This window comes from Pleurodeles waltl, chromosome 8 (assembly GCF_031143425.1).
Source record: "Pleurodeles waltl isolate 20211129_DDA chromosome 8, aPleWal1.hap1.20221129, whole genome shotgun sequence".
Classification (NCBI taxonomy): domain Eukaryota; kingdom Metazoa; phylum Chordata; class Amphibia; order Caudata; family Salamandridae; genus Pleurodeles; species Pleurodeles waltl.
In genome coordinates, this window is record NC_090447.1 from 150,094,088 (window position 1) to 150,118,983 (window position 24,896).

The 24,896-nt window shown below is 43.6% G+C and overlaps 1 protein-coding gene across 1 annotated transcript in view; it reads right to left on the reverse strand.

The window, feature by feature from the left end:
• Positions 1–23,891, reverse strand: part of LOC138249824 (disks large homolog 2) — a 3,298,389-nt gene extending 3,274,498 nt beyond the window's left edge. Inside the window, exon 1 of the mRNA XM_069203947.1 lies at positions 23,344–23,891. Coding sequence (XP_069060048.1) covers positions 23,344–23,385 — 42 coding nt within the window. The 5' untranslated portion in view covers positions 23,386–23,891. The remainder of the gene's footprint in view (positions 1–23,343) is intronic.
• Between the last annotated feature and the right edge of the window lie 1,005 nt (positions 23,892–24,896).

Consider the following 24,896-nt stretch of genomic DNA (forward strand, 5'->3'; position numbering starts at 1 on the left):
AATGTTATACTATGGAAGTAGGGAAAAACGAATTTAGGAGTTTTTCACTTAAAATGCATTTAAAAAGTAGACTTGCACTTTTAAGTTTTACGTGTCTTGGTAGTGGAACACTCTTAAATTAATTTTTCAGTACTGCAAGGCCCACCGCTCTCGTAGGATAACATTACATTGCATATAACATTTAATAAGTTGTAATTTCCAACCAGGAACAGGTAACCAGTTCATGTTTTGTGTTTTTGGAATTGGAATGAACAATCCTAACTTATGGTGAAGTCGTACTTTACATTACAATTTTAAAAAAGCCATTTTCAGAAAGTTGGCATTTTCCTACCTTAGCCATTTGGTGCCTGCAGACTGCCCCTGGGTCACTGCAGCCTGTCTATGGGTGCAGTTGAAGCACTCACAATAGGGAGCTTAGGTCTGCCTGGAAGGGCCATCCCTGGCAGAATGAGAGGAAGAAGCTGGGCCCAGCCCTACTTACACATGATTAGGGTGGGTCCTGCCGCTACACAAAGGGCTGCATTCACCCTGTAGTTAGTAGGAGCCAGGGCCAGGAAAGCAGGGCCCTCAGAAGCTTCAAAGGCAAAACTGGGTATAAATATTGGATCTCAGACACCACTTATTCAGTACACTTCTGGACATGTCAATACTCTGACAGGAAAAAGGACTGCTGTGCTGCTGAAAGGATTGACACTCTGCTGGACATCTGACTTGAAGGACTGCTTCCCTGTTGTTCTAACCTGCTGCCATCTTGCCTGGGTGAGGACTGGAATTACATCTACTGAACCCAGGACCACTAGAGTGACACCAAGGGCTAGTTGGCTGGTCTCCTGACTTCAGCATCAGGGACAGAAGGCTCCAACAATCTGAAACCCAGCACCTGGACTCTGCCATATGTGAGTCTGCCCTACCAAGTGATGCCACCCCAGTCCTGGACCCTTGGAAGTGGGCCTGAGGTGTTCTGCCAGCCTCTGTGGATCCAGCGGAACAGGCGCATCTCCTCTGCTACACTGCACAACCCTAAGCAGCACCTACACATTGTCACAGAATGGATTGGACCCATTGCAAAGACCTGCATCACCTCCACAGCCTCACCGGAACTGACACTGAGGCACAAGCCCCTGCATCTCTCGTCGACAGCAGCCTCGACAACGACACCGGACTCCACATTACAGCCTTACAGTTCCTCGGACCGAATGTATTGCCCCGACTGTGCCACGCATCCTTGACACTAGACTTTGCATCGCAAGCCATCATCAATGGGATCCTCGATGACTACACAAGCCTTGCATCGCAACCTCGCCACACCCTGGAACAGATGCATCTCGTTGGCTGCACAACGCATCATCGCTGTAGATCCTCTCAACACTCCACAAACCAGGTTTTAAGGTAACCTGTCCAGCGGGCCCACCTGGGTCCATGTAGCAGTCTGCGCTCCATCACGGTTGGCCTAAACGTATATATTATGTATACATTTGTAAATGTTTGGCCCTGGGAAATGGGGACACTGGAGCCAATAGCAGCTTGGGAACAAGGGGCCATGCAACCCCCTACTTGGCACAGAGCTGGCTTCCTGAAGTGGGGTTGGATGCAGGGCCTGGCTGAAAGCCATATGCACTGAAGTGCTGCTTTATGTTTGGTATAATACTACTTTCTGGTTAAAAAAACCTCATAATTCACTAAAACAAAAAACAATAAAGTGTTGTTATAGTTAGGAATTGTAATTATATCTTAATTTACATTGAAACAAAGCTTAGAAATTCACTAAAAAACAAAGGTTGAAATTACTGTATATTTAGATGTGATAATAAGATCCGATTGTGGTTTTTAAAAAGTTTAGAAATTCAATGAAAAAACAAAGGTTAAAGTGTTGTTATGGTTAATGTTGGACTTTTTTGCCTATGCAGGGTCATCCCCAATCTTTTTGCCTCCTGCCTCCTATTTATTCTGACCTGTTGCTGTTGGTTTTTGAAATCTGAGCACTTTACCACTGCTAACTAGTGCTAAAGTGCAAATGCTCTCTGTTTAAATTGTATTGTTGATTGGTTTATCCATGATTGGCATATTTTATTTACTAGTACGTCCCTAGTAAAGTGCAATAGAGGTGCCCAGGGTCTGTAAATCAAATGCTACTAGTAGGCCTGCAGCACTGGTTGTGCCACCCACATGAGTAGCTCTGTAATCATGTCTCAGACCTTCCACTGCAGTGTCTGTGTGTGTAGTTTTAACTGTAAATTCGACTTGGCAAGTGTACCCACTTGCCAGGCCTAAACCTTCCCTTTTCTTACACGTAAGGCACCCCTAGGGTAAACCCTAAGTAGCCACAAGGGCAGGGTGCAGTGTATGGTTAAGGTAGGACATACAGTAATGTGTTTTATATGTCCTGACAGTGAAATATTGCTAAATTCGTTTTTCACCTTTGCAAGGCCTATCCCTCTCATAGGTGAACATGGAGGCTACCTTTAAATCTGATTAAAGTATAGATTCCCTTTGGGAGCGGATGGACATGTGGAGTTTGGGGTCTTTGAGCTCACAATTAAAAAAAATGCATCTTTTAGTGAAGTTGATTTTAAGATTGTGTGTTTGAAAATGCCACTTTTACAAAGTGAGCATTTTCTTGCTTATACCATTTCTGTTACTCTGCCTGTTTGTGGATTCCCTGTCTGGGTCAGTTTGACAGTTGGTCTGGTTGCACCTCACACTAGACAGTGACACAAAGGAGCTGGGGCGTAGTCTGCATTTCCCAATGAGCCATCTGTGTTAGGAGGTAGGGGAGGAGTGGTCACTCACAACTGAAAGGGCCGTGCCTGTCCTCACACAATGCAGTCTCCAACCCCCTGGTGAGTGTCGGGGGCCTGGCCTGGGCAAGGCAGGATTTCACATTCAAAAGAGACTTTACTTTTCTAACTCCTGTAAGACTATTTGATGACAGTGCCAGTTTCCCTACTATAGTCGAGGGACTTGTTTACTATTCTAGCTCCTGTGCTACAAGATTTAGTAGAAAGTTAAAAATTGCCCAGATATTTTAAAAAAGAGTTAGAAAGATGTAATTTTGCAATGTTGGGAAATGCTGCTGTGAAGACACTATTTCAGGCAAAAACTTGGAATACCACCAGGTGGCAAGCAAGAAAGAGAGGTAATAGTGCTAACTTTGACTACCCCAAATGATGCCCACAGATGACAACGTTTGGGGCACATTCTGGTATTCCATGGAAGGTATAGAGTCTTTCACTGAAAGATGTGTGATGGGATAAACATAGTTAACTGAGCGTTTTTTGGTAGATCTTGAGCTGAAAAATTAGAACCTACGTTAATGGACAACAGGCACATTTGTTTAATTTGATTAGATCTCAATACGTAGATTTACCCCTTCTGATCAATCACTGCTAGTTGGTGGTCAACCACAGGTGCAGTATGTCTGTGCAACATGTGGTGACATTTTGTTCTTAGAATTAGCTTGGTGGGTGAAGGTGATGGGAATCAACACGTGGAGTCCTCTAATTTTCAACATTTACATGGAGGCTATGAATTGTGATGGAACTAATGTTTCATTCAAATAACATAAAGCCTTTTAATCCCTGATGCTGTGAGCACTTCTTTTATGGTGCTAATGCTTATTGTAGCCACATACGCAAACTACTAGGCCATTTAAAGCAATATCTGGGAGAAAAGGTAACCTTCAGGCTAGAGCTGCTGACTAGAAGAAGAGGAAGCAGGTGGGACCCACGCAGCGGCTCAATCTTCCTGTGATTCTGCGCAAATCGATTAATCCTCCTGTGTGCAAAAAATAAGCAACATACTCTGGTTTGGTTGTAAAGCACTTGAATGCCCCTAGTCATGGTTGTGCTGTTTCTTCAATATGAGAAAAACTTTATATTGCACCCCCCCCAACAAAGTACATGAGTTTAGTTATGAAGAGTTTGTTCACAAAGCCTACTTGGTATTCATGCAGCATCCATGCTGTCATTTTCTTCTCTCTCTCTTGCCTACTATGAGACAACGTTCCAGTTGCAGCACATTTGTTCCTCTTATTAGTCGCATGCCACTAAAAAATGTGCAATCCCACCCAGAGTGTAGAAACACTGCATGCTGCATTAAAACTCACCCCCGACTCGGCACCTGAATTGCATTGTCTTTTATGTGGATGATTCATCAAAGACTGTTTTCTTGCGACAATTAGATTTCATTGGCTACTGTACCATACATGATATGTTTGCACAGATACAGCTGAATTAAGCCAAACATGGACCTGTCATTTTTTTCACTCACTATTTTAAAATACATTTCAGCTTTTATGAGATGTAAAGATGAGACCGGTGTCTGAACTGAGAGACAGTAAAACCAGCAACTTCACAATCGTAATTCCACATGATTGGAAATCATTAATTATATTTTTGAATCATGCATTGTGTAGCATAGACTCTGTAAAAGACTGCAAGCACCTGATAACATTAGGACAAATAAATATAAAACCGAGAACATAATGGGCCAAATTCAAAAACATATTTTTGCATGTCGATGTTTCCCTTAATTCTGATAAAACGCGCAGCCTTAGATGCAGATGGCTAACCATAAATAACGTAGGGCCTGATTTAGAGTTTAGTGTTTGGGGTTACTCTATCACAAACGTGACAGACTATGCCATATTACAATCCCGTCGTCCTACGGCACTAGTGGTACAATGGACGGGATAACCGTATGTAATGGAATAACCCATCTGCCAAACTCTAAATCAGACCCATAATCATGATCCACATATATTTCTACCTGAATATGACATTTATGACTGCAAACTACAAAGGTATGCCAGGTTTTCTGATGTCGGACAATCGGCATCACAGGTGCGGGAAGAATGACTACTGAAGTTTAGGAAACACCCACAGGATAAATACTGTGGCCTTTGTTCTTATTTCGCAGTGAATGCCGATTCGGCAGCTAACCGGAGTTGCCAGTCGAATCAAGATTATAAATTTCCCAGGAAAACTGCAACTTCCAAATTTTTTCACCCATGCATATTACCAGGAAAAAGCAGTCAGAATATGCAGAATTCTGAAGGAGAAAGGGAAAGATCTGAGCTGATTTGTGCAAAAAGGAGATATGAAACATCTGTCAGCAGCACTTATGGTATCAGAGTATAGTTTCAGATGATTGCACTCAAAGGTTTTTTTTTTCATAAGGGGACATTCCAGATGAAAGACATCTACCACCTAAAGTAAGGAACGAAAGAAAGGAAACCTTGGCAAAACCTCAATGATTTGTGGCACTCTTTAAATCTATATATATAAATGCATATAGTTAGTAAAAATATGTATTCGTCAAACCAGGATGGCTCTTTTTGCATTGGTCTGATTTTTAAGAAACAAATTAACATTCTTAATGCCAGCAGTCCTACTACAACCGGGCATAAGACCTTTAGAGAGTAGCATTGATGCACAAATGGATTTCATTCAAGTTGTAAGAGATACTTTTGTGGAGACAACCAGAGTGGTGGTTATATCTGACATTTTTGGCAAGATGTAGGGTTCTGAAAAACTATAAAATACCCCCAAAAGAGCAGCTAACCAGATGCAAAGATATTTTATGACAGTGCTCTTGTTATTCTGTAAATGGAACTTAAAGTGCACTTAACTAACTGAAGAGTCTAACAAAGAACATTCTTCCATTTTCATAGCAGTTTTAGATAAAAATTGACCCATCTTCTAATGCAGAAATCACATTTTCTCCATAAATGCAGAGAACGTTGTAACTGTAATACCATTTGCACTGACTGAGCAGAGGACGTACAATTCAGTTTTTAAACTGTTCTTTCCAATCTAATTGCATACTCTGAGGAGCTACACACATCACAAGAAATGGCTGTGATCTTAAGTCTGTTAGCTTGAAAAGAAATTAGCAGAATATTGCTTACAACGCGCGACAGAACCAAATGTGATGTGTAATGGCTTTAATGACTTGCAGCAATACCCCATGAGGCGAGTCTTTTATGCTCATAGCTTTATTTTATTGCAAGTGTGTATTTAACTGCTCTGTAATCTGGACAATGAATGCATTTTTACAGAGCTGTGGCATATAACGAGCAGTTGAAACGTGTGCTGCTTGTGGAGCTCCATGAAGTGCAGATGGAAGTCTGTGGTGGAGATGTGCAGAAGTTAAAGCAAATGGAAGACCCATCAGCAACACATGAAACTAATGTGGAGCATGTCAATGTGGGGGAGAAAAGGTTGGAGTGGAGCCAAAGGAAGATGGAGGGGAATTCTAGCTCAGCCATTCCAGTACTATTAGGAGGCTGGTACAGAAAGCGCCAACCCCAACAACCTTCAAGTATGTATATATTTATGCTCTTCTTATATAGAGTGATCCTGACTTAAGGCAGCGGAGTGCATGACAGAGTCCAAGGCCATGCCACAGTCTCTGTGTGATTGCAGGAGGAGATGATTTTCCTAAATTGAAAAAGGGTTTGACTGTTTTCATGGGTACTTGGGTGTTGTTCCAGATCCTCAGTTCAAAGGTGGAGACCTGTTGCCCTTTTTACTTTTTTTGGCACCTTAGTGTCTGATCTGATGTTATCTTGGTTGTACGTCCGAAGAACACATGCCTTTACAGCTCATGCTGTTACTCTGCAGTTATTACATTGAGTGCATCTATAACACGCATTCCTTGACCAGGTATGTCATTACAGCGGCATGCCTTAGGGAAAGTGCTGGACTTTGGAGCAGAATAACTTACTATTCCAACTCCAGTCTACACAACAGTAGGGAAAGCATTGGACTTTAACGTCCAATGCTGCTTTCCCTAAGGTATGCCACTGTCACGACATGCGTGGTACAATGACTGGGTTGTAAATGCAGAGCATGGTTCGGCCTTCGCGGTATGGGCTGTTTCACGTTATCTTGGGTGTGGGTGGGCCAGGAGCCACTGGAGATTGTACTTGTCTTTGGACTCTGTTTTTTCCCCATTACTGGCACAATATTTATGTCATCCTCTACTTTGGCTATGATATTCTTGTACCACACCATTCTGTTAATAGAAATGTGGCATAAGATGACAAGCATAGTGCTCAACCATTCACATTTTATGTGGTGTCATGAGGGGTTGTGTCGTTTCTCAGCCCCGTGATGCAGGGGATGCGTTGATTTCCTACTCGTGATGCAGATGGTTCACCGATTTCAGCCACGAGAGGCATAATTTTTACAGCCGCTTTGCAGGTGATGCATTGACATTTTCCCCGCACAGCTTCCTGTGAGTGGGTTTCAGTCCTTGTTCTACCAGCTTCACCTTTAAATGGTGCAGGGACTGGATAGGGCATCACTTGGCAGGGTAGGAGTCTCAGTAGAGAGTCCAGGTGCTAGCAGAGGAAGTCCTTGATGGCCCTGAGACTTCAAAACAGGAAGAAAGCTCACTCCAAGCCCTTGGAGACACTTCACAAGCAGGAATATACCAAAAAATCCAGTCTTTGTCCTCTTTCAGGCAGAAGAAGCAACTGCAGGCCAACCCAACAAAGCACAGTCACAGGCAAAGGGGCAGTACTCTTCCTTCAGCTCTTCTCCTTAGCAGAGGTTCCTCTTGGTTCCGAAAGTAATCTGAAAATGTGGGGGTCCACTACTTATACACTTTTCTGCCTTTGAAATAGGCAAACTTCAAAGGAAAGTCTCTGCTGTTCACAAGATCCTGCCATGCCTAGGCCTGGCTCCAGACTCATACCAGGGGGTTGGAGACTGCATTGTGTGAGGGCAGGCACAGCCCTTTCAGGTTTAAATTACCACCCATCCCTCCACTCTAACCCAGATGACCCATCGGAATATGCAGGCTACACCCCAGCTCCCTTTGTGTCACTGTCTAGTGGAGATTCAAAAACAGCCCAACTGTCAGTCTGACCCAGTCAGGGAATACACAAACAGGCAGAGTCACAGAATGGTTTAAGCAAGAAAATACCCACTTTCTAAAAGTGGCATTTTCAAACTGACTATCTAAAAACCAACTTTACCAAACAAGGTATTTTTAAATCGTGAGTTCAGAGACTCCATATTTTTATCTGCTCCCAAAGGGAAACTGCACTTAAAAGATATTTAGAGGCAGCCCCCATGTTAACCCATGAGAGAGGAAGGCCTTGCAACAGTGAAAAACAAATGTGGCAATATTTCACCGTTAGGACACGTGAAACACATCAGCACATGTCCCACCTTTAACATACACTGCACCCTGCCCATTGGGCTACCTAGGTCCTACCTTAGGGGTGCCTTCCATGTACAAAAAGGAAAGGTTTGGGCCTAGCAAGTGAATACACTTGCCAGGTCAAATTGGCACTTTAAAACCGCACAGACTCTGCAGTGTCTGGTCTGAGCCATGTTTACAAGGCTACTCATGTGGGTGGCACAATCAGTGCTGCAGGCCCACTAGTAGCATTTAATTTACAGGCAGAGGTACCTCTAGTGCACTTTACTAGTAAATCAAATATTACAATCAGGGATAAACAAATCACCAATACAATTTACACAGAGAGCATATGTACTTTAGTACTGGTTAGCAGTGGTAAAGTGCCCAGAGTCCTAAAACTGGTCAGAAAAAATAGGAGGAGGGAGACAAAAAGTATGAAGACGACCCTGCAAAAAGGGCCAGGTCTAACAGAGAATAACAAGAGTGAAAAACAAGCTTATGTGCTTTGATGGGTGAGACATTTTTGCCTAAATCTAAGTAGAAAGGTGTTGAACCTGACATCCATGGTTTGGTTTTCACCCAACTTTTTGCCTTCCAGCCTCCTGTTTTTACTGACTTCGTTTTTGCTGGCTTTGGGGCTGTGCACAATTTACCACTGCTAACCAGTGCTAAAGTGTATGTGTTTTCCCCTTTAAACATAGTAACATTGTCTTACACCAAATTGGCATATCTAATTTTTATTTAAGTCCTTAGTAAAGTGGTACTACATGTGACCATAGCCTATAAATTAAATGCTACAAGGGGCATGCAGCACTAATTGTGCAACCCACTAAAGAGCCCCTTTAAACATGTCTCAGGCCTGCCATTGGTGCCTGTGTGTGCAGTTTCAACGACCATTTCAACATGCAAAGATACACATCTTGCCAGGCCCAGACCTTGCTGTTAATACAAATAAGTCAAATGTAGGTTATGCCTTTAACAGACCAGAGGGTAAGGTGCAGTGTCTTTAAAAAGTTAGATGTGTACTTTTAAATGTTACATGTCCTGGTAGTGAAAAATGCCTGTATTTGTTTTTCATTACTGTAAGCCATTCCTCTGCCATAGGATGGCATTGGGTTCCCTTATTACATTTAATAAGTGGCAACTTTCAATTGGAATCAGATAGGCAGATTGAGTTTGGAGTCTAAAAATTGAAATATAAACCCTCCATAATGTTAAAATCAGATTTTAAGTCACAATTGTGAAAATGCTACTTTTAGAAAAATGCCATTTTCTTGTCAAAAACATTTGGTGCCTCCATTCTGGGGCTCATAATTAGGTGCAGCTGGCAGTTGGACTTTGTATATTGATATTGATCTCAGACAGTAAGACAAAAGAGCAGAGGTATTGGCAGAATGGGCCATCTCTGACTTGGTGACAGGATGGAGCTGTCACCTATCACACTTGCACATCACAATGATCTCCTGAGTGCACTCACAAAGGGTTTGACACTAGTCTATTGTGACCCCAAACAATCTGAGGTCAGGGCAGGGAGGCAGGAAATTCAAAGCCCCTCTGGGGTTGGAAGCCTCCAGAATGTTCTCCTACTTCAAAGAGGGCACCAGGCATAAATATTGGATTTCCAAACCCAACTCTTCAGTACACCTCTCGACCTGTGGAAGACTCAGAAGGACTGCTGTGCTGAACTGGTAGAAGATCTGCTACTCTGTTCCCCTGCTGACTGAGTGAAGTACTGTGTTTGGCCGTGACAGAGATTGTTGTTGCTGCTTGAGTAGGGTTTCACCCCCTCACCCAGTAGCCCAATTTCCTGGAAAAAGGCTTTAAAGTTCCATTGTGCATGTTGCACGGCACATTATTATTGATAGATCAAAACACATTCTGTAAATTCAGAGATAGTGTTAATATTTGAATTTCTACTTTTAAAGATACTAAAGCGTAGTGACATTTAAAAGAAATGTAGAAATGTGCTAAAGTTAGCCGCTAGGGTTATAAATATCTACTTGAAAACCCACATCATGGGGCGAACGTTTTATCAAGGACTTTTTCATCTTCTTTACTATTAAAAACATCTGATGGATAAATGCCCCTTAGCCACAAATCAAAGCGACAAGATACACTGTTCTTTCCATGAATATGGGTCACAAAGCATTTGAAAATTAATCAAGCCACTTTCCTTTGCTTAAACAAAATTTGCTTCTAAGCACACTGTATAATGTAACATCAGGTTCATACCGCCTGAACGTAGGCAATTTCAGCAACAACTTTACTACATAGTGTGGAACAATGTGTAACAATTATGGTAAAACAATAATTTCAAAGATGCGATGTTGAGGGCCATGATTAGACAAATAGCAATTGTTACATAAAATAAACCAGGTAACGCTCATCTCTTGACTGATGTGTACTTACAGAGAATAATTTGTGAAACTATGGATGAGTAGTTTCTGCATCTGCACACCTACTTAGGAGAGGAGGAGGAGGCAGTGGGAAACAATAGTAAGAGATGCGAAGAAGGGCAATTCCGGTCAAGAAATAGAGGGTTCCTCAACAATGGACAGAACTGCTGAATGGGGTGACTTAAGGTTAACTTCCAGCTTGGGTTTCACCCAAGAGAAGGTTGCTGTGAAGCAGTGAAGTGGTTAAAAACTAGACCTTGAAGCTCAAGGATGCGCCATTAAACTCAATACATAGAAGAAAAGACTGAGATTGGCAAGACGCTATCAAACCTCTACATCCGATTTTTCATATTTATTTTCCTCCTGTTTGCTAGTATGCCACTTTCACTGTTATTCGCATAAATTAAGAGATGAGACCCCATTGTGGTAGGTCTTTCATTAAATTAAAATTGTTGGAAAGAAAGGCTACTTATAAATACAGCCTTGATTAGGATGTTGTCTATTTGCAATTGAATTTCAAACAAAATGTTTGATCACTATGTGTAGATGGTATGGCATCCAGAAAATCTAAGTGAGTTGTCAGAGCTCATGAGTATTCCATTTGGGGAGGCTCTTAGCTAGCTCTGGCATGCTATAAAGTTGATGAGCAACTAAGGGACTCTAAAAAAACGTAGGAAATGGGGTTAAGCTTTTTTGCTGCCTTAATGAAATGGCCACTTGAAAGAAGAGTTGACTTAATGGGGGGCAAGAAAGTTTGATATTAATCTACTGAAACATACTCTGAAAACTATGAAACCACAAGTGACCCCACAGCAGTGAGATAACCAGGTAATGGATATATTGTTTAATGCAATAGCCTGAGCTTTTATGAATGTGCGAAAGCCCTTTTATGATCAGTGATACAAACCTGAGAGCTGAGAACCAAGGACAAATTGAAATGGCATTAGACCGGTTACCAGCAATGGTGAAATTTGGTAGCTTTTACAGACAGACAAGTAACCTGGACTAAAGTAGAAAATTCAGATATCAATCTACCACCTAGTTCTCAATGTACCCCAAGAGTCTCCCAGATGATCGAAGATTTATGGAGAATGGATTACGATTAACAAACTTGTGTACAAAAATGCTTTCATTACAAAGTAGATTCTTCTATGGCCCCAATTTAATTAAAAAAATATATATTCCATCACTCCATTGAAAAGAGTAAAAGTTATAACATGAGACCCACAAAAAAGAAAGGCCTGAACCACTACAAGACATTATCACTAGCTTCTTGCAAATGAATAGCCCTGGGTGAACGTCAAAGAAAAGGACTAGTTAATAGTTAAATGCCTATCTGGAGAAATATGGGTATAATTCAGGCACAGACAGGTATATTTGGATGTCAAACCAAACCACAAAGCATGCTAAGATTAAATCAGAGTAACACAATAACATATTATTTGACAAAACAATGTTTTCTTGGATGAGGAGGCTTTACCCCTACCCCTCTAAGGTGGCATGCTTCACCATAAGCGACCTCATCTCCCCAGATGAGATAGTACTATCATGGCTGACTCAACATCTGATCGAGGAAGCTCCAGATCAGAATTGGTGGATATGATATAAATCCAGAAATGTAAAATTACCTTGAGTTAAACCCAAAGATGATTCCTTTATTGGAGGGTGCGCAGGGTAAGATTAAAGGCTAAAATGGCTTATCTGTATCAAGTGCTTTGAGTCAACTACCCTACTGAGTGCAATATGTTTCAGCCTTCATGGTTGCTCAAAGTTTCAGTGGCTTTCATCAGAGCAGTGTGCAATCCCTAAGGGGATACTTACTCATACTCACTCATACTTAGGATAGAAAGTACAAATAAGCTAACACCAATTTCCTGTCTTTCATACAAAGGTGGAAATGTACAAACCTAATCAACGCAGTATTAACCATCTTGGTCATGGCAGATGGGAACGTACTCTAGTGACACATTCTTCAAGAGTCAGTGTCCTATCACCCTACCTCTGGTGCATCTGTCAGGCTGAAGTTACAGAGAAGATAGTAGTCTCTCTTCCATGTCAACACATAAGAAAGAATGCACACCAATATCAATGTACGATGCAAAAGACAGTCATCCTAGAGTGATCCCAACATGAATGCAAGCTTGAGTTAAAATTCAAACTCAATAAACATAAACGGCAATCCTTATAAATTGATGGCCTTTTTACCATACATTCTTTAGCAAAGTTGACAACTGCTGGAGAAGGTAAATAAAACAAATACCTCCACTGCAGGGTTTTCAAATAAAAAAATGACACACTGCCCTGCAAGGTCTTTCCCCTATCTGAAAGGTTTAAAAATATACTTGCCACACACTGTATCATTTATGAAGGTGTCATCAATGACAGGTGAGACAGCTGACTCAATGCCATAAAGAAATCAGAGCCCCAACTGACAGGGAAAGCACTGGTATTGGGATGGCATTTTACTTGTGTTAACCAACATGGTGTTTACCTTAAATTCCAGCAAACTTAGTTATACACTGACTGGGTCATGATGCTCGTCTTCCATCTCACCATATTCAAAAACCATAATAAGAATATCCATTGGCAAGATGGTTTGTGGTGTAGATATGTAAGCCTAGCATCCCTTTAACCTCATTTTGGCTAAACCTCTTTATTGACACCGAGAAAGAAAATGTGTTCAATCTGATTTGCTCTGTCTTTTACTCAAATCGCTGATTGGAGGAACCAATTTAATTTTACAAAAGACTTTGATCTTTCTCTCCAGCAAAAGCTTTAAAACTCCAAACTTCTGACAGTAATAAATGAGTTTGCAAACCTTTCCCTCCATTTCCCTGCTATCTGTGATCCACTTTCCTCTAGCTCAGTGGTTCCCAACCTTTTGACGTATGTGGACCACCACTTTATCCTTACTGGAACCAGGAGACCCCCAACAAATCATTATTGAAATTTAGAGACCACAGATTGAGTCATTACTGGAAGCCAGGGACTCCGGCATAAATACTGTCAATGATTTGGACAGCAAAACAATACACAAAAAATACAGAAATAAGCGTTCATTAAATGCACGCACATATGATCATATATTTTTATTTAATTTGCAAACAAATATAAATAAATAAATTAAACACTGATTTGAAAAGGAAGGTTGGAGCCTTTGTAAATTAATTTGAAGGCCACACATCGTCCATGCTATATTCTGTTTGATGCACGCACACTGCTCCAACAAATCAATCTGAGGATAGTGATTTAATCTTTAGCCTCCAATTTCAAATTCCTTGACATTTACAGTACGTTTTAAAAATTTTAATTGTACATTTAGCAACTTGATTTATATAGACTTTATTATTTTTTTAGTAATATTATTTATTTTTCTAAGCAGTTGCGGATGAGCTTGATGAGGCTTTGCAGACCCCCAGGGGTTCCCAGACCACAGTTTGGGAACCACGGCTCTAGCTTGATCTAACCTCAGACCTCATTCCTTCCAGGAAACAACTGAAAACCTCCTTTTCATTAAACATTTCATCCATGACGATGATACATCAATCTGGTCTGCCCTCAGCCCTTATTCACAAAATCACAGAAATACTGCAATTTTTTTCAAATGTAAGCGGCAGTTGAAGAGAGGATGAAAATAATAGAAAATTTGTTCCAGGAGTTTCACTTTTAGGTTTCACCTACAGCTTTAGCTCTGTGAGGACAGCTATTGCCACCACACAATACACACCACACACATACATACCAACAGAAACACCTTAAGAAAAGGGCATTATGTCGGTCTTTATCAGCAATAAGATGTTTTGGGTGAACCCCCTTCAGGTAATGGCTTGATGGATTTGGGACTCCACAGCATTTCCCTGATGAGAGTTTCATGTGTGAAAAAGGCAAGAAAGTATATCATCTCGATCCTCCCGACATTTGGCCTCTTGGCATGCACACAACTGAACTGACATCAATGATAAAATAGTGAACAATTCTTTGTGTCCTTGGCACTGCTTTTCCTTGCCGGTGTGACAGCAATGCAAGACTGCAGAGGTGGATTTACTGGTATTTCTCTGCTGAGCGCCATGAGAAATATCACATCATCACACACACAGGACACACCGCAGGTCAGCCTCCGCACTGCCACAGCACTTTCCTTGTGAGGGCCGATGCTAGAGAGTTTACCCTATTAATACGAGGCAAGCTTGTGGGAGGGCAAATAGGGGGGGGGTAGAGCAGACCCTGTCCCCACACATGGGGGGGAACTTGTGAGATGCATTTACCACTTGTCCTTCATCAGCCTCAAACAGCTCCTACCTGTTCCCTCTGCTGCAGCCCCGGCCACCTCCCCTGATCTCACGCCAAGATGCTCCTTTGCAGGGCGCTGGGCAGCGAGCATGGTAGAGCCTGAGTTTGCAATCCCTCACGAAAATGGGCACACACTACAAGCAGGAAACCTTAAACACCGAATAAGTGTCACGTGTACTAATAAAATCATGTTAGCAAAAGGAAGTTTAAGATTTTCAATATGTTCTCTCCTCTGTGAAGAAACAACGTGGGTCTTTCCACCCTATTCCCGACTTTTATCTTGCCATACAACTAACATTAAACTTTTGCCACAGTAAGCAGTCTGTGCCTTCGGCTCCAGCCTTCCTTGACTAAGAGTTTAGAGAACGACGTGAGATTTACAACTAGAATGAACAGTGGCTTAGCGGCCTAAGGCACCGCTTCCTCATACCAGCATCTTCTGAAGCTTATGTTCCAACCCTGACACTCTGAAGGTTAGTTTTTGAGATGGTGATATTTTTCATGGATAAAATGGCCTTTAAGGTGAGTAAAAAGCCCTTCCTTGGCTTCACAGTTCCCTCTCCTCACATTTAATTTGGACTTTAAAGCCTGAGTGCCCGGGACTCCCTGTGCTGCTGAGAGCAGTTCTGCGATAACGCCGCAGGATGATCAGTACATGCAGCAGGAGGAACAAGAGCTACATTGAAGCATGTCAGCACAGGAACTGGGTTCCCAGGCCAAATCTGCAAATGTTAGACTTGTCAGCCTTAGGGTGGTCTTTCCCCAAGCTTTTTGCCTGCTTACCTCCATCTTTTCTGGATTTTTGCTCTGATGTCCTTAGGACTCTGGGCACTTTACCACTGCTAACCAGTGCTAAAGTGCATGTGCTCACTTCCCTAAACGTGGTTTGACTGGTATATACCCGGCTGACAAATTTTATTTACATGTAACTCCCTTGTAGAGTGGTATACCATATACCCTGGGCCTGTAAATTAAATGCTACCAGTGGGCCTCGTCTAATTATAGTGCTGCCAACTTTAGTAGCACGTTAAAACTTGCCTCAGGCCTGCAGCTGCATCCTGAAGGCAGTATCCCACTGCCATGTCGGCTTGGCATTTAAAATCCCTTTCCAAGTCTTAAACTACCCTTTAATTATTGTGAGAAAATCACCTTTTTAGCATGTTCACCCCAATGGTTCTGACAGATACAGATAGTAACTGACCCTGACTGTGCCCTGCTAACCAGGCCCAGGGCCAGTGCTCTGAATAAAAGGTATATGGTCCAATGTTATAATTACAATAGGTATGACAGACCTTTGTAAGTCCTTAGTAGATAATAGGGCGAGGGGGATTCAAACTAGCTATAAATCCCTAGTATGTAATAGGGCAGGGAGGTTTAGAGGCCCAGTCGATTTCCTGCACTTGAGTGTGCACTGCTGTGTTGCCTGCTGTCATTTTTAAAGGCAGCCCTACCTTGCAGACTGTCTTTAAAAAGTAAGATTTATGCAAATTCGACTTCGGAATTAAAGGTACTCCCAACGTGATAATCTACCTTATTATTATATAAGTCACCCAAGGTCTCCCCTGGATGCCCCAGGGGTAGGGTCCGTGCCTGCTTTTGGGGGAGTGCGACCAGTGCGGATGCACTGGGTGCTGACCTGGAGGGGGAGATGACCTAAAGGGTTGCTGTATTTAGCAGTAACTTACAATTTAATAGGCCTGAAGCAGAGTTCCATATGTGCCCAATTGTTAGGCAGCAATAAGAATGTCAACATGACTCTTGTGATTAATGTTCCTGCCCGAGAGAGTGGAAGATCAGATTTTTATGGAGTGGCAATTTTGTCTCACTATAAAGCAGCGCAGAGGGTTAATGTGCCTGCTGCAAAGAACAGATCTGTATTTTATGTGGATTTTATGTGGATAACTAAGTGGATTAGTAAAGCTAACATTTACCAATGCTTTAAAACAAATCAAATGCATGTACAAAAGGGGCAAAGGAGAGATGAGGGGCACTTTTGTAGGATGATAATGCAGGAATCCAAGGAGTAGGTAATTGGGGGTGGAGAGGACATCAAAAAAGATTGTCGTACAGGGCGCCACCAGCATCAAAGCTAGCCCTGGGTGGGGCACCATGTAATTATAAGCAGGCACATTATAAAATATGTTTTATATGCCCTGGTGAGAACAAAAACTGCACCTTTCATTTTCCCCCATTTTAGAAAGTTAGCTGCATTTGCTAAAAAGGAAATATTTTTCATAAGCAGAAGTATTGCTATGAAAGAGGTGAAAATGGCATGAAAGGACTCAAATTAATAGTAATGATAAATCCAAGAACATAGGACTCGAGCTTACCAAACTGAGACCCTAATGACAAGACCCAAAAGTGGCTGAAACAGGGCTGGGGTCGATCATATTCTCTTCTGGAGTGTGCCTCTCCTGGCTGATCAGGCTGGACTGTTCCCATGTGGAACAGGGTCTGTAACAATTTGGATAAAATGGCCCTTTTTCTAGAGTGGCATGCTGGGTGGAAAATGATGGACTGAAGTACAGCCCTAAGGAATTTCCAGTGGTTGAGATTAATTCAAGCATTTCACCCATCATCTAGTTGTGTGTTGCTGTGGCATTCTCGCCTTCTCGCTTGTTCTTAATGTGACCTTGGGTGAGAAGATTGTCCTCCCTTTGGCTTGTTGACCCTGTAGTGTTTGCCCTCTCAGAGGGTTTCTATGTGTGTGTGTTTGTGTGATGTTCCTTTGAAAATTGCTCGCATAGAGTGGATTACAAGTTATTAAATGTCCCTGCTTGCCATTTTGTAGGATCTAGGATGAAGAATTCTCTCTTATGATAAATTAGGTGGCCCTGGAACATTGTTTCCTGGTGGCATTAAGCCAGACAACTCTTGCACGATTATGCAATTGACATGTTACTGACTTCAACTTGTCATGAGTCCTTGGTGACCCATAGACTGCGTGGAGAAAGACCTGTCTTTTCTTCCCATGCATGGCAGGACAAACTGGACCAAGACGCTGAAAGCAGTAGTGCACAAATAGTTGAGTTTTTACTTTAGAAGTGCAGTGAATGAGGAAAAACACATTAGATTAGATTAAATGCATTGCACATTACAGTGCACACTGGCATCCGGATTGTCTCTTGGAGATCAAATCATTTTAATACACTTTTTTGGACGATTGAATAATTAAATGTAGTCTTATATGATCAAAGATAAGCTTCTGCTCTGCAAGTTATTCAAAGTTCCCTACAGCACCTTCTCAGTACTCTGCATATTACCCAGGGGCGACGCCTCCATTTTAGCGGGGGAGTGTTGCCCCACCCGCGCTCAGTCAGGAAGGCAGCTGCAAATGATAATAAAACAATGTTATTATCATTTTGTCTGTCTGACAGCTTGGAATGTAGGGTGGGCGGTGTGGAGCCGGGCCATAGGAAGGAGTGGTGGGCACTGTAAAGGGTGCTTGTCTGTTTGGCCGGCCACACTTACATTTCTCCACCTGTTTCTTGACCTGTAAAATATATTTTGGGTCTCCACTAAAAGATATGTACATAACTACCTCCAATATTTAGAGTTGCAGTCATTCATTTATTTCATGTAAAACTAAGAGTTCTGAGTGGCTAGTTATTAATAGTAACTAAATGCTAATGTAGACCCCCAGCTTTTAGGTACTTAAATAATAGACGTCTTCACAAGCCAACTCACTGGTACGCTATGAGTCACGCTTTGAAGGATGAACCTCTGGGACATCCCTCACTCATTGCATATGCTCTGCTTTCTTTTGGGGTTTTCCTTTCTCTGTGGCTTGTGATAAATGGTCTAAGAAGACTGGGCAGTGGGTGCTGAAAGATCTCGGGGGGAACTAGGTAAGTAGAGGAGAGAAATATGTGCCTGTTTTTTGGTGGCACAACTTTTCTGTGACTGTTCCTTTGGGAGCCCTCTTGCTGCAGCACCAGCCTGCTGCAGGGATTGCCCAGTGCAGCCTATTTCTAATTATTGGCTGCAAGCACCACGAGGGCCCAGACCTACACCTGCCTCAGCATGTGAACATTGTAATGTGTGCATTACAAAAAAAAGAAAAGGTTTTCTTTTCATTTTTTATGAGTAGGCAGTGCTCCATGGGACCACTGCCTGCTCTGAAAAAAGATTTGCACCCCCATTCACAAAGGGGAAAGGATCCCTTGGGGACCTCTTCCCGTTTGCGTATAATTACATCCAGCTTGATGTTGGTGGTAACTGAGAATGTTTTGCGACCCCATTCACAGTTGAAAAACATTCATACATGCCAGTGCTATTCGGTTTTGGGAAGGGATGCCATAAACACGCCCCTTCATAATACCAAATCGCAAAAGCAAAATGCGACTCAGTAACAAGTTACTGAGTCGCATTTTGCCTTTTGTACTTGGCAAATGCATTTTACAGTCCAACCGGTAAAATGGTTCGTACATTTGGCCCTTAGTTTGCACACTTGGGTTGAAGCAGAAATATACTACTAAACTCTGAAACTTGCTGCAAGTTTTCTAGCCACTTGTAAGCATCTTGTATGTCAGGACACACACTTCCATCACATGTTTTGGTACTACTGATTCAACAGTGTTGACCTCTTTTATCATGGCATAAATGCCATAGCTTTTGTGAGGCTTAGAGGTAGGACTTATGGAAAAAACTACATGACTTCGCAGACCCCTAATTTTCACCTCTAGTCGCCCTTCAGGTGTCCGCTCTTTCATCTGTATGACCCTTCTCCTTCGACGTCTTTCCCTTCCTCTTAATGTTCCTGGCTGGCATCTAAATGAGAACTGTTTACCTTGTGAGCGACTATTGTAAACTTTTGGTATGGATCCGGCCTTTCAAGACTAATGTTGGCTAATACTGCCTTAAACGTATAGAACGTGTTCCCTTGAATGTGTTCACTTGAATGCAGGTGGGGCCTTTTCCATTGGTGCAGCAGGTGCAGTGGCCCGGGGGAGGGTAGAATAGAGGGGGGAGGCACATGAACCCTGATTAGTGTGCATTTCACGCTTAAAACAGTGGTCAGGGGGCGCTTTTCATTCCTTGCACCAGTGTAAGGACACACTTGAAAGCACCTGCTTGAATGCACCCACCCTCCTGAGTTCTGTCCAACTTGACAATCGCGAGTTCACAGGTGTCACCAATCACATGTCACTATCTTAAAGTGTGTTTAACGTCGTGGACGCTCAGATCTGCCTTTCCCATCAGCAGTGGCGCGCACTCAAGTGGAGCCGAGGCTCGGGCTATTTATAGCCTCCGCGCTAGGCATCTGTCTGCATCCTCCAACTGCGGCGCGTGGCGAGGGAGAGCGCGGGCAGCGGCGCGAGCTCCCATCAGCCCCGCTTCTGTTTACACGGAAATAACACAACACTCCGTCGGTGAACTCGGGAACCAGCGCCCCGGCGTCACCGATGACCAGATCAGGACTCCCAAAAGTGCTTTGGCGCGCGCATCCTTCATCAAGGCACAGGGCTCGTCTCATTGTGACAAGTCAGTCTCGGAATAAATGCTAACGAGAAAAAAAAAGCAAGCGGGGGTGAAACGAGCCGCACGGTATCTTAGCAATGAAGTAACCCTTGCGTGACAAGTCTGGAAGCCACGCAACGTGATTCCTAGTAAATCAATGTTCTCAGAGGGAAGCGCGACCGACGTTCGGTTACTTCACTCGCGCGGCGCCGGAGAGAAGCTGTCAAAATACATTTAATTAACACCAAGAAGCCAGAGACAAGCGCGTTCTTGCAATAAAATGAGCTACTAAGTACACAGATAGCCACTGACTTTGACACCTGGATGAAAAATTATGTAAACGTCGGTTTCAAAACTTATCCCAAACAACAGTCGGATTTTGATCAAATCACTTCAACTCAGTTTCTCAGACGGTTAATCTGTGACCTACGAATATGTCAAAAAGGGAAAACCTATAAATGATTCATTCGTATTCACTTATAATTGCATGCCCCCTGCTCCCTTCAAATGTCGGTTTTCTACAATGCAATGTTTTTTTTTTCTGAAATACGTGCTGTACATACTGTTCGGTTAAAGGTGTTTTTGTGACAATAAAAATGTTCGCCCCTGCCGCCAAAACTTCTGCCGTGCCCGTGACCCGGATCGGCGGTAAATGAAATGTAACCATAAATGTAAGTCGGTTTCCGAATCCCTTAGTGCCTTAGTGCCATAGCGCACCCCTGCCAGTACGACTTCCCCTGTTACAGCATGGTGCATCCTGGGACTTGCAGTATGTGTGTCCTTCCACGACTCGAGATACCGTGTACCGCCGTCACCTAGGTCAAACCTCAGTAAAGCACTGCCCCTGTAAGAGTGACCTAATGAATGCATAACACTGGGACCGAGGAACGGCGTGGTTACGTGTGAAGTAAGTGGGATACTGAGGTACACTTCAATGGACACTTCCTAAGTGTGTCTGATGCAACGCATCCATGCGTCAGTCAGGTAAGCTCGGGAGATGCCTCACAGCACTATTTTCAAAGAGAGTCTTCCTGGCAGCCACAGCCGCGCTTAAACTCCCCCGTGTACTTTATTTATAATGATGCTGCCTTCAGCGCACGGGTTCATTGAGACACTGGCAGGCTGCGCCAAATAAGGGCAGATGAGACGGCACCGCTTCCTGTGGCGTCTCCCCCTCCGTCAGCATGGTGCACCTCGGATCCCCGGCTGGTGGGAGGGGTGCCTGGCAGCTGAGCGCCCGCCGAGCCCCCACTCGCCGACTGGAGGACGTGTCCGGCAAGTCGGACTGCGGAGGACGTGCCGGAGATGTGACGGCAGCCACAGCCAGCAGCACCGACAGGTGCACGCCTGGAAACACTTTCTAGAGACGAGGGGCGACGCTTGGGAAAATAAGCCACAACATTCTGCAAGTCACTTCATAATTAAACAAGGTGAAGCCCACGGTTGGATTGGCGCCACAGTTAGGCCCGGGCAGTCAAAAACAAGTGGCCCACATTAGCAGATCGCAACCTAGCGCAAAACACGGTTTAGTTAGGAGCATGGAACTAATGTTGGTAAACATTTGCGGTACTAACAGTGTTTTAAAGCTTATAGGGCCAGTAACGTTTGTCAAGACTGGAAAGAAAATTATTCCACATTATTCTCTTGGGTGCTCTTGGAATATTTCTCATCCTAAGGTCCCCGAGAGCCCTCTTCATCCATAGGCCTTTTACACTCACCCATGACTTTTTAGCTATGTACAGTACTTTTAAAATACTTAAGAGCGGCCCTCCAGTGATCAGAGGCTGGCGAGAGGCGCATCCTTATTTTTGTTTAACTTGCTCATAGCATCATGCATAAGTTTCAACAACTATAATGATGCTGGTGTATAAATGGAAAAATAAATATACAGAGTCACTTTCCACACATACATGCAGGTGTGTATAGCTTAAATTTGACACAGGGGTGTTGGAGCACTTTACAAGAGCACAAGATAACAACACGGAAGGCCATATTAATTTATTTTTAGGCTCAGATGGATAATGTGCTTTGCCCAGGATCACAGTATGTTGAGCTGACGCTGGGACTCAAACCTGGTTTCTCAGTTTCAAAGTCGCTCAGGCCACAACCTCTCCCTGTTAACTGCAGGAACTGATATGGGACAGGCAAAGAAGAACAGCAGAGACTAATGTGTCCCACCCTGTTCCACAGAGAGGAGGGGGGACAAAAGCTGCGGAGTTCCCTTTCTGCCTCTTACCAACCCCCCAACACCCAACTCTCAGGTCCTCTCCCCTGTGGAGGCCTCCGGAAAGCAAGTAATAACTGCTTCCCATCAGCGGCTCTGTCACATCTGGAGGGAGTCAAGGGGCATGCTGTGATAGCCAGACAGCCCATTGTCATTCTGCCTCTGACACTGGCCTGCTGCCCCGACTTCACTTGCACGGGGACAGGCTCAGTATATGTATATAAAAGGTATTATAGTAGCCTTTCACGTTGTGCACTTGGTGGGGTCGGAGACGGCAAAACAGGCTGCACTGTCTAATAGACTGAAAAACCAGCCCATTAACTGGCCACAGTCACAGGCCATCGACCGATGCCCGATTGCCCGCCTCGCCAATCCGAGGCTGGTGAAGCCACCAAACACAGCGCCCGCAACTTCAGTGGGCTGCATCGTGGCACTTTTGATGGCTTGTGGGGAGAGAGTGGGTAAAGTGGTGCAATCTTATTCCATTTAACGCCAACGCTTCTCTGCAGCCAGATAACTGTGGCTTCTCATTTTTAAGAGGAATGCAGCAAAATGTGTCGGGATAAACAACCTGTACCAGGCAAAACAAAAACAAAACAAAAGCAAAAGAAACACCACACACAGAAACTACTATGGTTTACGGTAGGTAATATCCGAGCCTGTCAGGCCAGTAGCCAGGCACCAATAAAACGCAACGCCTACGAACAACCACCTGTGCTAAATGAAATGTCCGTGCAGCCAGCGAGCCCCGAGTTCTCGGCAACGCCAGGGAGACATTTTTTTCTGCAGCATTCACGAGACGGCGTCGCCTCGTCTTACCTTCACGTTAGTCCGGAGTGCACAGTAGCATGCAAAAAACATTGCAGTAAAGTGGGCGCATAGGGAGCAGGGTCCGGCGTCTCTGCTCGCCCCGAGCCCAGCGAGCAGCCAATCCCGAGCATGTGCTAACACCGGTCAGCGTCCGTCTTCCCTCGGCCACTTTCAAAGACCATCGGTGGCACGTTGCCTCTCCCCCGACCACCGAAGAAGCAGTCCTTAAGGCACTGAGTGAAGGATGAGGACCTGTTCATTGGCTCTGTCTAGCATATTTCGAGCAGCAGCGGGTCTCAGCACCAGAAAGTTACATCTCACTTGGTTTTCTATCCATCTCTCCCCCTCTCCGTGAAGCAGCCAGGAGGGCGAAGCCCAGACTGAAAAGGAGCGGCGTTGAAACGGAACCTCAAGACGGTATTGTTCTGGTCTCTGTCTGCCTTCAAGGGTTCCCTTCACAACCCGTGACACACGGAATCTTTCTTCTCTGTTCAAAATTAGTAACTATTCGGATCACCCCCCACCGCTTGCTTTGATGGGGATCCTGCCCGCACACTGCAATGTTGCTTGTCGGGATTCTTAAAGGAGCATTGTGCCTTTAATACCAATTTCATATCATATGCCAAATTGTAGCTGAAGACAGACCCACGCTGTCTGCTTATAGCTTGAGCGTGAGAAACAGCAGAATATATGTCAATTCCGTGCTTTTTTAACAGTAGCACAAAGAACACTGTCACGGAGACTTATAGGCCAATACGTTTATTGGTAATAATCTGACTAAAAGTTCCAGACTGTCTGCTTCTTGTTGACAGAACAAAAGCCGGCTTAAGGGCACCATCAAGGAATAGAGCCAGGTGAAAGCATTATTTACATATATGTATACATAAATATTCACTGAAAAAAACAAAGGTGAATTTACTCCTTGCACAAAACCTTAGAAATGTTACAGTTAGTTATTTCAAGTAACTATGAGTTGCGCCCTAAGGTAACTATAACTCGTGCCCTCGCCATGCACAGTTTTCTGATCAATATTTTTATTGCAAATGTTGCATTGATAATATCAAAGATGTCATGGAAGGTATCATCAGTGTTATAAAATGTGGAGTAATTAGTTGAGTATGACAAAGGCGCAAGTTATAGTTACTTTAGGACAGTGGTTCCCAACCTTTTGATTTCTGTGGACCCCCACTTTAACATTATTGGAACCCAGGGACCCCCACTGAATCATCATGGGACTCCGGGGACCCCCGCCTGAGTCATTACTGGAAGCTGGGGACCTAATTTGTCAATATTTGTTAATATTTTTAAATTTTCTAGCCTCTCGCGGACCCCCTGAGAAGGCTTCGCGGACCCCCAGGGGTCCCTGGACCACAGGTTGGGAACCACTGCCTTAGGATGTGAGTTATAGTTGCTTGAAATAACTGTACATATAATTGCTAAATTTCTAAGATTTTGTGAAGGCCCGGCAGCCAACCCTCCTGCATTCACCCAAACCCATGCTGCGCACAGCCTTTGCCCGAGTGCAGCATGAGTTTGGATACAGAAGGGCTGTTTTTTTTTTG